This window comes from Sparus aurata, chromosome 13 (assembly GCF_900880675.1).
Source record: "Sparus aurata chromosome 13, fSpaAur1.1, whole genome shotgun sequence".
Taxonomy (NCBI): Eukaryota; Metazoa; Chordata; class Actinopteri; order Spariformes; family Sparidae; genus Sparus; species Sparus aurata.
In genome coordinates, this window is record NC_044199.1 from 16,674,180 (window position 1) to 16,687,730 (window position 13,551).

A 13,551-nucleotide genomic window follows, 5' to 3' on the forward strand; every position below is an offset into this window, starting at 1 on the left:
ATATTATGTATTCCTCAGTGGTGTTACAGTATATTGCTGCTTGAAGTGGAAGTGACATCCAACAACGATTGTTTTCTAGAACGTACTGTAAATAAAGTATATGTATACAGCTTCAACATCCATTTACAGAAACAAGATCACTTATGATGATGTAAGTAATTACTTGTTTTCAGGACAATTTATTATTTTTAACCGCAAAGTCTGAATTTATGCAGTATTTCAGTCTATGATGGTGTTTTACATCTGTGAAAATCTTCTCTAGTTTTCATAGGTCATAATTCTGAATGTCCTCCAGCCTCCTCTGATAATGGATTTGGCTGGGGTTGATAGACCCTGCACTAACACTGATCGTCCGATGATGGATGACTGGAAAAATATTTTTACATTTAGATTGCAGGTGATTCAACGATGAGTCGCATAGCTTTCATCCATACAAGGCGTAGAGAAAAGCAGATTGACCTAATCTTCTCCTTAGAGCAACATTAACCTGCCCTCACACATCATTATGCTGCATGAATCAGCTCTCCTCTCTGTTCCTCACGAATCCTTTCTATTTTCTCTAACTTTAATTACCTGTATGCCTTACAGTGGGTCCCTGCGGAGCCGTAACAAGCCTGGATTATTTCTACAGCTCATTTCCTCTTCCTCCCATCTCTTACAGCTACACTCTCTGCCCTACAAACTCGTCTCTGCTCTTTCTCTTGTCCCTCCTGGGCCTTACGTATGGCTCCTCAAGTCCTCCGATCTCAACTGCAGCGTTTGCCTCTTTTAGCCAGTCGGTTACTAATTGTGTAGTCCCTGTGTCTGGTTTTGTCTCCCCAGAGAGCAGTTCCTCAAGTCCAACGCCCAGCTTACCTTCCGCTGTCGCCAGCTCCTCTCTGAGCTTTCCTACATTTACCCCATTGATGTGGTGAGTCGAACCTGGTGGCACACAGCTGTACAAAGCAGTGTTGACCGGCAACTGCAAAGAATGGTTTGCTCTAAAAACGAGGCTTTCATAATGCAGAAATAGGGCAGATAGTTGTGTGCCAAAGTGTTTTTGTTTGTTGTTTTAAAGATACACTGATGGAATGATTTAAAGCAAGTGCCTCTGCCAGTGGCAAAGCTGGAGTTTGATCCTGTGCAGGGTTTTACCTTGTCTGCGTCTATTTCTACTGACTGATTATTGTATTTAACATGAAACCTCTCCTTCAATTCCGCAGGCTAATCAGTCAGATTATGTCATCTGCGGAGTGAAGCTGCCAAACTCTGAAGACTTTCAAGGTAATTGATTACGTGCCAGGATAAGCGGTGGTAAGGCATGCTGAACAAGTGTTTAGCCTTAGCTTTAATGTGTGTGGTTACATGTAAAGGTTTGGTGTGGCACAGCAATTAAACCTTTTACAATTTGAAGGCTGATGATCTCATAGACACAGTATCTATGATATCATACCTTTGGCAACTATAGGTGGCAATTTGGAATTACTGTGCAACGAGTAATAGTCTTTAACATGCAATAATTACCGGTATGTCATTTTATTGCATAAAATGCTGTTGTGTTGTCAACATTTACATTTACATTTACATTTACATTTATATTTACATTTACATTTGATAACTCTATTGTGTTATCAACAGGAAGTCAATAGTTTTGCTCGTTGGGACAGGTTGACATTCTTCCTCACTCTTAGTAGCTAAAATCACATTATACACACATACCAGTATGTTCGCCTGAGATAATATGCATGATAGAGATGGCAATTACTACGCACCTTCATGCCCCTGTGGCAAAAACTCCTCAAATTGACAGACATGCCCTTGCAAACCTTCGTAGGTGTATTTTTTTATTTATTTATTTCTCGCCACCATGACAAGGTAATTGTAATGTTGTAATGATACAAGGTACTTTTTTTGTCCATGGGCCAAGTGACGGGTGAATGTTTAATTTTTACCTGCCACTAACACTTGGATTCGCATTGCTTTTTGGCTGATGATAGGGAAACAAATCTACCAGCCATCTGGCAGTTGTCTGGTGCTAATTTTGTGTCCTGAATAGATATTACCGAAAAAGAGAATTGAAAAGTCTCCCGGCTGATCAACACTAAAATAAGGAAGATAAAAGAGAATCGAGAGATAAAAAAAAAAAATTCCTTTGGAATCTACTAAGTATGGAAAAAATTTGGAGCCAGACTTGTGGGCTGGGCAGAGATGGTAGACAGAAATAGGTTGGTTTGCATTCTTCTTTTGCCTTTCTTATTTCCTGTTGGCTGTTGATGTTTCTGGTTTAGCGCCCCAATGACATGCAGCCACAGAAACCACATCATTTAATATGAAAGACACAGTTTTAGACAACAGATTGCTGAATAAAAAGGTTTTGTCAGCAGGCAGTTTGAGCCACAAAGCCCTTGTTATCATGGTGGTGTGCTAGGTTAGAGTAAGGGTCACGCGGCATGTGTTGTGACAAATGGGATTTGCTGTCACAGCAAGGGAAACTTGATGACTTCATGACCTCTCAATAGTTCAGATGAATTGAGGGTGGGGTCGGATTGAACGAGTAATGAATGGTTAGCTTTGGTGTGCATACTGAGAACAAACTAGCTACTGTCCACTCAACATTCTCCTGCTGCCCTTCCTCCCAGCTGGTGAGACCCAGCAGACCTCTGAAGCCATAATTCATAAATACCGCTCCCAATCTCCTCCGCTCCCCGCTGTCACACTCCACCTGTTAACATCTATTAAGAGCACTGTGAAGTGCACAGTAGTGACAGCCAGCACATTTGTGTTTGCAGCAATCACTTGTTCCCATAAGGTGGAGGCCTGTGTCTGCTTCTGCCTCCCAGTTCTGCGTAGGTGGACACCTAGCAGTGAGTAAACAACAGAGCATGGGCTGTGGCAGAAGATAAAAGACCTAACAGAAAACATTCTAATTCATTTACTGCTAACTACCTTTTCCTGTATGCCCTCCCTCATGGTCTGGTGGCTTGTGGTTTGTGAAATGTAGAGAATGTAGAGTATCATGCAGTCCAGGCAGCCATTAATATTCATCCTCTAACAAAACCCCGCAACACACAGAGACGTCTTGCGGAGACCAGTACAACATACTTTTTAATGGAAGGATGTAGAAGCATGCTTTTTACCCCCTTCATTTTACCCCATTGCTGAACTCTGCTCTCACCCGTGTGAGGTTTGGCCCCAAAGAAAGCCTGATCAAGTCTAGAACTGTCTGGATTTGTGTCAAAGTCAGTTTAAACAGGCCTACAGGGGAGGATGTTCCACATTAGAGACCAGGGTCAGGGTTAGTTGGAGTCCTAATCCAACTAGAGGTCAAAGTGGAACAGGATGGTACTTTGCTGAGGCCCTTCAATGCTTTACTTTTAACTCAAGCTTTCCTTGTCAGTTCAGCCTGACAAGATATCAGCAGTCTCCACTTGCACCCTTAGGTCTCGTTTATAGATGCATGTCCTCCAGTTGACTTTATATCCCTTTTAGTGCATAGCAGCATCCAAAAGCACCAGAGGCCAGGAAGCTGTTTACTCCAGGTGCTGTTGTTGCTATGGACTAAAAAATTACAGGAAGAGTAATGACACAAAGCAGGCTTTCTGTGTCATGTTAAAAAAACATGCAGTGTGAGCCAAGGAGTCTACCACTCACTATTGCCATAGTCTATTATTTCAAAGCGTGGAGATAAAAACCATGGGGACTTGAAGTCTTTGCCTCAAGCAGCGTCCTGCTGCTGTTAGAGAATGTGAAACCACTTAATGTGTTGTCTTGAAACCATTTCTCGTACTCAAAGCGAGTGTCTTTCCCCGTCACAAACGTTCACAAAGGCATCCAGTTTTCCATGGTTCTATGCGATGCTTTTGCTTCTCAAGCACATATCTGAAAGAAAATTGGTCATCCCACTGTAGCCAATGTTTGCTGCTGTGGTACGCTGTGTGTTATGCCACATTTTGTATTACTTTCCAAACATTCTTCCACATGAATGCAACTGCTCGTCTTCCTGTGGATACTTGGTTACCAAGATATCTTTGGTCAGATGTTTAGACATTCCTGTTTGGATTCATGAGCAGTTTATGTGAACTCTTTTTATCTTCATACGTAATGAAAGTACATTCGACATTGCCGAGTGTGGGCTTTAAAGTTCTTGATGTGATAGAATACTTACTTATGGATGATACTGCTCTGTTGAATTTAATTAGCATTACATTTACAGGCGTTGATGTGTTAATGTCATCACCTTTAAAGCCTGGTGATTGATTAACAAATACAACATTTTCTTGTCCACTCGGCACAACTCTGTTAAATGTATAATAACTAGAACCTCTTTTTGACTTTGTGTCCTGCAGCAAAGGATGATGGGAGCGTGGCAGTTGCCCTGGGTTACACATCGCACCTGGTCCTGATGATCTCGTGCTTCCTGCAGGTCCCTCTTAGGTATCCTGTGATTCACAAGGGTTCACGCTCCTCCATAAAGGACACCATCACTGACAGACTCACTGAAAAGGAGAGAGAGTAAGTAGACTCAGTACTTGACATAGAAGGACCAGAAATCAGAGAACATTTAATAAAATGAGTGCATATTTATTCCATTTGTATTGAATAGTCATTCAAATTAAATGTTGCGCCTGGAGCCTGGCTGATACTCAGTTGGGTCTGGTCTCAGTTGTTTTCCCTCCTTTGTTTATGTCTCGAGATCCGTTGAAGAAAGGGTTTTAGCGTCACAAGCCTTTTTTTTTTCAGGAGAGAAACAATTTTTTTTTTGTAAGTGAAACCAAGTGAATTTTTTGTATATTTGTGAAAAATATATATATTTTTTTTTTAAGGAGAAAAAAAAGTTTTGTGTCTAACAGTTTTTTCTTTTTCAGGGGAAAACAACTTCAAAATAAGTTCTCGCAAGCATGTTTTCACATGTTTTTACGCGTTTTCACAGATGAAAAAAAAAATGTATTTAAAAAAAGATTATCCTTACAAAGCTGTCTTTTTTCACCCGTTTATCGAGTAATAAATGCAGGAGAGAAAACAATTTAGGTCAGACTTAGAAAATGGATCAGCGGAATGAAACAAACCAAAAAAAATCCTCACTAGGAAGTAAAAATATCTGATATCAGTGCATTGGCCGATACACACACTGTTTTGCAATGATCCCTCAAATGTGGTTCTCGTAAAGACAGCCCTTGAGTGATGGAGAATAATTCTGTCTGTGATATGTTTGGTTAGATATGATGTGATGAGTCACGCAACAAGTTATTTGTTTTAGAAAAACGTCCACTTCACATTGCTGTCATGTAAACAAGGTTGTTATGGGTAACTGACAGTTTATACATGTAAGGGGATCTAACAGACACGCACTCAGCATTTTTTTCAACAGTGGTAGTTTTATTTTTGTACATAGAGGCAAGACTGTAGAGTAACTGAATGTGACTTAATGCCTGATTTTAGCTTGAGCATGCCCCCTTTCACAGATTCAAACAATGTGAATGTTTGTGAATGTGACACAGTGTCATAAACTGATTTTAAAAAGTTATTTTAGAGTTAAGTTTGAGTAAAAGAAAAATAATACAGCACCTTTTTATGTTTACTTTTATTAACAGTTGCACAAACAGTGAAGTTATTTTGCAAATCATTAAAAAACTAAACTTGAATGAATAAATGATTTGTGATGGTTCATGATAATAAATGGTAAAAACATGGCAATGGGATTTTTTGTGGCAAAGGAAAAGACGAGCCACATTGTCCATGTGAAAATGATTTTATTTATTCCACGTTTCAACCATAAAACTGCAGTCTGTTTCCCTTTTCTGCTTTTCCCTCATCGCCGTCATACAAAATCAATATATACTTAAGTCATCGTTTCATGCTTGTTCTGCTCATGCAAATCCTCCCAAAACATCTTCTGAGTCTTTACTTGCTGATTGAGGAATGCTAAAATTAGTTTTATGTTTGCGCAGTAGTGTTGTCTTTAAAGAATTTCTATCAGTGATTACAAAATAATGTTTTTGGTTTTCTCTGATTTTCCTTTCAGACTCACTTCAGCTATTTTGTAAACCGCTATCTGTTATATAGATGTATTTCTGGAAAATACATCATTGTACTCCCAGAAAGGTAATGCTAGAAACATAATGTAGAATAATTGAACCAGTTTAAATGAGCTCTGGTAAAGAATAACTGTTTTTGAAAGGGACATTAATCAGACATCTCAGCTGGTGCTCATTTCCAACTGCAACAGTCACAATACAAGTGTTTAAATTTCTTACATTTTTAATCACTGCATAATGATTTAACTGTTCTTTTATTTCTACCAAGTTAGTTACATGTTAGTAAGCACCACATCTGATAACTCCTGGGATATTGTAGTCAATAAATTTCCAGCCTTGTTATACTCTGATTCTCTTTGAGGCTTTATATACGCATCCTTTTGGAGTGCAGAACACAAGAGGGATTATTTTTATTTGTCCTCCTCACACCCCTCAGCTGCATCTTGCTATGTATCCTGTCTTCCATTAGCTGGTGGTAGCTGCAGTATTCTATCTAAGCAAAAACAGATACATTGCAAGAGCATTTAGATTGGATTTGAATAAACACACACTGCACTCACTCCATTTCTTCCAGGGCCAAAAATAAATGTCTGGCCCTAAAAGTTTCCAAATACATCATTTGGAAACTGCTTTGTCACCCAATTTAATTTAATCCAGGGCCTTAGTATTACTTTTGTTTTTGAGCGTACTACAAGGAACTTTTAACTGCTTATGAAACAGTAATTTAATCCTGATCCCTCTATGTAACAAGACCATCAGCGCGAAGATTGGCAATTTCTGTATGATTATTATATTCATTCTTGATGCCTGTCATTAAGACAGAGTCCGATTTAACTGCGTCAGAAAAGTCATAAAATCATTCTCTTATTTTCACAGGGGCAGCCGGAATTAACAAAAAATCCTCTTAGTAGTACTTGTTTAAGTGCTAACAATTCTGACATCTTTAAAGTCACTGAACCCTGGTAAATGAAATGGAGGCCAACCACCAGAAATACCTGCACTGGCACCCATAATCTGAGAAACACTGGTATTTCAGTTTCAGATTTTCAGTGCATAGCAAGAGCTGAAAAAGTGCATGCTTATTTATTGCATTGTCTCGTTGGTGTTGTCTAAATTCAAAGATTGAATACAGATAAATATATTAAACAATCAGAATGGGCCTGTTGCATTGCTGATAAATCTAAGTATATATAGTGGATTTTGCAAAAAATGCACATCTGCCCTCCATTTCCACTACTACCACAGCTTAGCTTGGGAGGAGGGTGCTTTCTTCTTAAGCTGATTTGTTTTGCCCATTGTAACAAGTTCCCATTTCTTTCAATTTACTCATGTGTTCAAAGAGTCCAAGATGAAGCCCTGCTGAGCCTGTAAATCACAATGCCCATTTAGTGCCAGCGTCTCTATCACACCTCAGGGCTGTATCCACTTTGATTCCTATCTTCACAGCGTTATATAATTGTTGAAATTTTGAATCAAGAGCTATTCATGATTGAAAATATTATGTTGACACAGAAGGAGGCAAATGATACGTTTGAGAATCTTACCTCACCTGGGGCTTTGTCAGCGCCGTTTGTGTATGTCAGGCACTGTGCAGACACTGTAATCACAGCAAGGGCCAATGTAATGAAATTATTATTTGTATGTGTTATGGTCTTGTAGCTATGCATCAAGTCATAATAAAAAAACAAAAAACGCCACTGCGATACGATAATTGCACGCTTGGGACACTTGCAGAGGTATGCCTCTCACTTGGTATTGACATTCCGCACATGCACGACCTCCTTCAATGAGTACAAGAGGGGGAGTGATGAGGAGGATTATGCTATAATCAGCAGTGTTACTAATAGCCCTGGATGTGGGTGAAGATGTGTTGGAGTGAATAGTCTGGGTTGGTTCAAAGCCACGAGAAGATGAAAGTCCAGAGTCGTGCTTGCACTCGTAACACACAAACTGCACATCATGCTAACATTTCTGCTTTTCTGTACATTCACAGCAGAATATCTCAGTCCATGTCCTTTTTATTTTTTAAAGAATATCAAAAGATTTTTTTATGGTGAGAATCTGAACAAATACGGGCTTTTTCTGATGCACCCGTGGGCCTTGTTTGTGTGAAATGTGTTTTGAGAGTTTGCTGTGTTTTCAGGCGGCTGTGAAGAGGCGATTTGGGGATGGTTGAAACTTGAAGAAGACTCATTACGGTGAATTGTTTAAATTGCTTGGAGAAGAGATGCAGGCCACATGGTGATGTCAAATCAGGTCACTTTAACAGGACTGCAAACAGGCCCACAATCCTTTTGGTTCTATTCTGACATTTCAGTGACATTTGCCAACCATGAGTGTAATCCTATAGGGTTCAACAACTTCTATGTCTTCGTGTTGTACTCTCAGTCAAACACAAGGGACTTCATTTCCCTGGTAGAGGCACATGGGAATGTTGTGTTAATAAGCCTGACACTTTCACACCCATTTGTCATCAATAAGCTGGGAGAAAGTGTGTGAGTTTATCAGACACTACAGTGATTGAGCGGCCATCTGTTTGTGTGGGTGATTGCCTCATGACAACAGCTGGACAGGCTCACTGGGAGCAACTTTACCCATTTCCAGTCCTACCACGCAGGATATTTACACCAGCGTCCAGCAACAAAAAATGAACCTGTAGGATGTGTCGCTGTTGAGCAGACACAACAATAAAGCTTCTCCCTTAGGTGTGGCTGAGTGAGGCCAAACTCCCCAGCGAACGTCCCACCCTCCCTCCACATGTTTATGACCTCCAAGGTCCCATCGGGCTGCAGTCACACAGCAAAATGATGTGTGGGTAGACGGAAAGCAACTAGGCGCACTCTGAAAGTGAACAAATAGGGGTGATTAAAGTGTCGGAAATAGGCAGCCAGTGGTGATAAGTGAGGTGGCATGAGATCAGTTTCTCAGAGCGTGGTGGGATTACCAGGCAGTCCGTCAGGTATAATGGCGTGCACATAGGAACCTTATGTTTTAGTTGCATGTTGCACTGTAGGCCCCTGTTAAACGGTTATCGTTCTGACCTCACTTTTGAGATGTGAGGAATCTTTGAGCTCTGTTTAGATGACTCCATGCACCCCTGAAGAGTAAAGCTCTACATCCGCCTTCTGTGGCTCACTAGTAATGTTGACAGGTTTACCATGTAGTGAGTCCCTGGGACCCACAGGTGGTCACTTGAGTGGATCCAAAGGAAATTCAGTGGTTCCCCCCCAAAAAATTGTGATTTCTGTAGTTTGTTGTGTAAAAAACTTGTATTGGATGTTGTATCATTATAATAATAGATGTTGAAATGCTGAAAACATATCTGTATCTCCAATATGTCCACTAGGACTATGTGTTGGGTGCACACTTTAACTGTCTCTGACTGTTGAAGTGGAACCGATGAAAAAGAAAGTCATTAAAACGTGAGTCTGAGGCCGCAGATAAAACACACTCATGTAGGCTGATCCAAATCTTATTCGACTGACTAAGGTAGGCATGGATCCAGATTTTGGTTGCAGAAATATTCACCCTTGTTACTATCCAGCATGAAATCCCCAGAGCTCTGGGTTTAGTTGCAGTGTTTGTTCTTCAGTGTGGTGTGAAGAGTGTTTATATTTTTCACCCCGTAAGTTTGGCTAATATCACTTTATTCCTTTACAACTGCAGGGTACAGTAATGGCTGCCTTATTTCACACAGTCTGATATTTTACGAGAGCAAAACCAGCGAAGGCTTGTGTTGATCTGAACTGTGTAACCCTCCGGCACTTTGGCACAGGCCAGAATTTGAAACTGTCCCTGTAACAATGTTTGAAGTAAGGTGTGGAGTACGACCGGTCTGTTTGGCAATCTGTGTTATTTGGCCTTTCTTGGATCACAACATCCTCCTCCTTCCTGTCTGAGACGTTCTCTGAAATCAGTGGACTCTAACGACACGTTGCGCCCACATTTAGTCCTGTGGAGAGCCCAATCCCAGTGTTTCTGATTGCATGGGGGAGAACCAGGCAGATACGATCCAGATGTCCAGTGTCTGATTGAGACCAGAACCCAGCCATTAAAAAGCAAGCAGCGCTTCAAATAGTCGTTCACCCAAAGTATTGAGGCAAATCAGTTTTTTTTTATTTTCTTTATCACTGGCTAATGGAAAAATCGGTGTAAGAGGGATTTACACATCACTGCTTAGTTCAAACACAAAATAAACTGTTGCTTGAGGTTGTGAATGTTAATGCCAGGGGAGGGAGGCCAGTTTAAGACGAAAGCAACCTGTGAGCTCCAAGAAAAGGGGTTATTGTTCGGGGGCTTCAGCAGTTTCATGTCTCTTAACATGGACCATGTGCACAGGAGGAAAGGGCGAGCTGCACCCAAACTACCATGTCCTGCAATGCAAAGTCATGGAAAACACTGGGAGCCTGCAGGGCAGGTTAAACATCCTGCTGCAATCCGGCTGTCTTTTACATCTTCTACTTAAGGTAATGAAGTTAAAGGGTCAGTTCACCTAAATTAAATGCTTAGCTACTCACTCTGTTTATGTATAGATAAATTATAAAACTTAATTTAAACAACAATTTTCAATACAAAGTTATTATGTGCTTTACATTGTTGAATTAAAAAAAAAGAAAAATGCCCCACAATAAAATGAGATAAAAACAGTACTGATAATAACAATTCAAACTGAATGTCTGTCCTGACATTTCTGTTGCCAAACCAATATTGTACAGAGTAGATTAATGGGATTTCATCAAAGATCATGCCCTTTAAATGTATGGTCTTTATGTTTCATTACAGATTCATTTCATGACAATGCAGGTAAAATAACTTCTGGTTTATGTCCAAATACCTGGAAAACTAACGATATTCCCGTCACCTTTTACCTATGCTAAACCAAGATGGTAATTATGGTGAATACTATTCACATGTCTTTTGTAACATTTAGCTCAGTGTACCACTACCAAAGGAAAGTCTCATAAAGCAGCTAGCATGTCTTCAGACTCTTAGTCTCGTTAGTATTGTTATGTATTGACATGAGAAAGCCATAAGGTTGGATCATAAATACTCAATGGTGTCAAAATCTTTTGATTTATGGCCAGATAGTATGTCATTTTTCAAAGACTGCATTTTGAAGTGATGATCTTCTTTGGCCTGGGTTTTTGGCTCACAAATACTATGTAGGGTCTGCTCTTGATTAAAATAATGGAAGGAAACAGAAGACAAGTAAACTCAGACAATCTAAATTGCACAAAAATAAAATGGAATGATATACTGAACAATTGTATGAGATAAAAACAATGATGATAGTAATGATCAAAACTGATGACTGTCTGGACATTTCTGTTACCTAGCCATAATTATAAAGAGTGGATCAAGGGGATTTCATTAAGGAGGATACCCTTTAAATTTGTCTTCTTTTCTGTTTAAAAAAAATCTGTCCTAAAGTACAGATTCCTTTAATGACAGTATCAAACAAGTTGCATAGTTCAGCATTATCTGAAATTCAATATCTTTATAATTCTGGTGCAGTTCTAATCTCCTGCAGTGCTGTCCAGATTAAAATGAGCATTGGGCATAGTATACAATTAGAATTGTTGGATGTTCTAGTGGGTTCTATAAAAGACTGCAGATTGTCTGGCATTTTAGAATAAATTGTGTTATTGAAGCAGTGCAATATGCACATGTTTGGGACAGGTTCAGTTGCATAGTTACCATATTCTTCATAGAAGAGATGAAGGAGGTGATTAACTTGGGAGCTGGCGAGCTTAAATCAGATTCCCAAAAATCACTCATTATTTAGCTCAACTACAAAGAAACCCTGGGACTGGACAGAATGTTTACTTGTCTTTTGAGGTTTTTAGCCAAATCACTCAAGGACAATGGCAGGAACGGTATGTTTATAAAAGCTTTGAAGAAGTCAAGGAGTCTCTTCGACATTGACAGGTTGGTTGCACAAGCAGCTCTTCATCTTGGAGTCCTGCTGTTGTGCAGCTTATTTGGGCAGTCTTTGTCCATACTTCATTAAAAAGATAACAAGAAGCATATGTGCTTCATGGCAGACTGGAGGATGCTGTAGGATGAAGGGAATGGCCCAATCAGCTGACAGCAATCTCATCTTATTGTTGGGAAAAAGTGAATGCACTTGTAGCAGTTTTTTTCCGCCAGTTTCAGCTCTTGCTGTCTTTTTAGCACTGCCAGCTGCATGGCTCTGTGGATGACAATTTCTGTATGTCTGAGAGAAGGTCCACCACTTTGGTTTTCTGGTCTTAACTATTATTTTTTACCAGCCGCAACAGCATCAGTTTGTAATTTTTTTCACTTTGTGAGTCAGTGTGGTGTTTCATTATTGCAAAATGTGGTCCTGGAGACATCTCTTGTAGCTTGAACTTTCACAGAAGCAATTTTGAGTATCTTGCCGGGTGTTGGTAGGTCTGTCAGTCTGTCTGTGGACAGCATTCGAGTTGAGAAGAAAGTGTGTAGTTCAAAACAATTCTAAACCAAGGTGGTAATTATGGCGAATATTAGACCTGCATGCCTTTTATACCATTTAGCTCAGTGTAGCTCTTTAGCGAGGGAGAGTCTCACAAAGCAGCTAGCTTGGCTTCAGACTTTTATTCTTGTCAGTAATGTGTTGACTTGGGACTGCTGTGAGGTTGGAACATAATTGATTTATGCTGTTGAAATGATTTATGTCAGATTTCATGTCACTTTTGAAAGACTGTGTTTTGACAGTAATGATCTGCTTTGACCTTGGTTTTTGGCATGTGAATGTTGTGTTGGGTCCTGCTTGTGTTGACTTCAGTTTGTCATGATTTTGGAACATATTGCCTAAATGGTGTTGCAGCCTTTTGATTTGAGGTCATATTCTGTGTCATATTTGTTTTTGATGAGTGCGTCTTGGAAGTGATGACCTACATTGGCCTAGTTTTTTTTAGTTTTTTGGCTAGTGAATGCTATGTAGGCTGCTGGTGAGACTGAGCCTTCTCCATCTCTGTTTATGATTTAAAACAATGGAGGGAAACAAAGGCAAGGAAAGAAAAAAAGTGTGTGTTGGAAGCTGGGGTCACTGGACCCCTGGTTATTCTTAAGAGCTGTGATGAAAACGCAGTATGACAGAGCGAGGAGCCGCCACATCACTCAGGAGATGCTTTAACGGCGTCGACCAAGATGGCGAAACGGTTACACTGGGGTCTTTAGTGCAGCAGCGGTCATTAAAATAGCATTCACTGACAGATGCTCAGTGTAATCATTTCTCAGATATTGAAAATTACAGCTCAACGTGATTTATATAGTAACCACTGCCATTAGAGCCTTGACAGTTGCAAGGCAGGTGTTTTTTTAAAAAGCAGGCCCAGATGATTTATGATCCCATGCTGTTTGAAATTGCACATTAAAGACATTGTGAAACTCACAAGCCCCCGCCCTGCCCTTCCCCCCGCATTAACACAGGAGTGTAAGTCCTGGCCAAGCCTCGTCTCCAACATGTGAGCCAGAACTGTTGTTTTGCACATTTGCAGTATTAATTAGGACGTCTAAACAGGCAAGCCAGCAC

At 40.1% G+C, this 13,551-nt stretch overlaps 1 protein-coding gene across 1 annotated transcript in view; it reads left to right on the plus strand.

Annotated features, from left to right (window-relative positions):
- The window catches only part of uvrag (UV radiation resistance associated gene), a 90,154-nt gene that overhangs the window by 33,492 nt on the left and 43,111 nt on the right, over window positions 1-13,551 (plus strand). Inside the window, exons 10-12 of the mRNA XM_030438423.1 lie at window positions 823-910; window positions 1,203-1,263; window positions 4,326-4,491. Coding sequence (XP_030294283.1) covers window positions 823-910; window positions 1,203-1,263; window positions 4,326-4,491 — 315 coding nt within the window. The remainder of the gene's footprint in view (window positions 1-822; window positions 911-1,202; window positions 1,264-4,325; window positions 4,492-13,551) is intronic.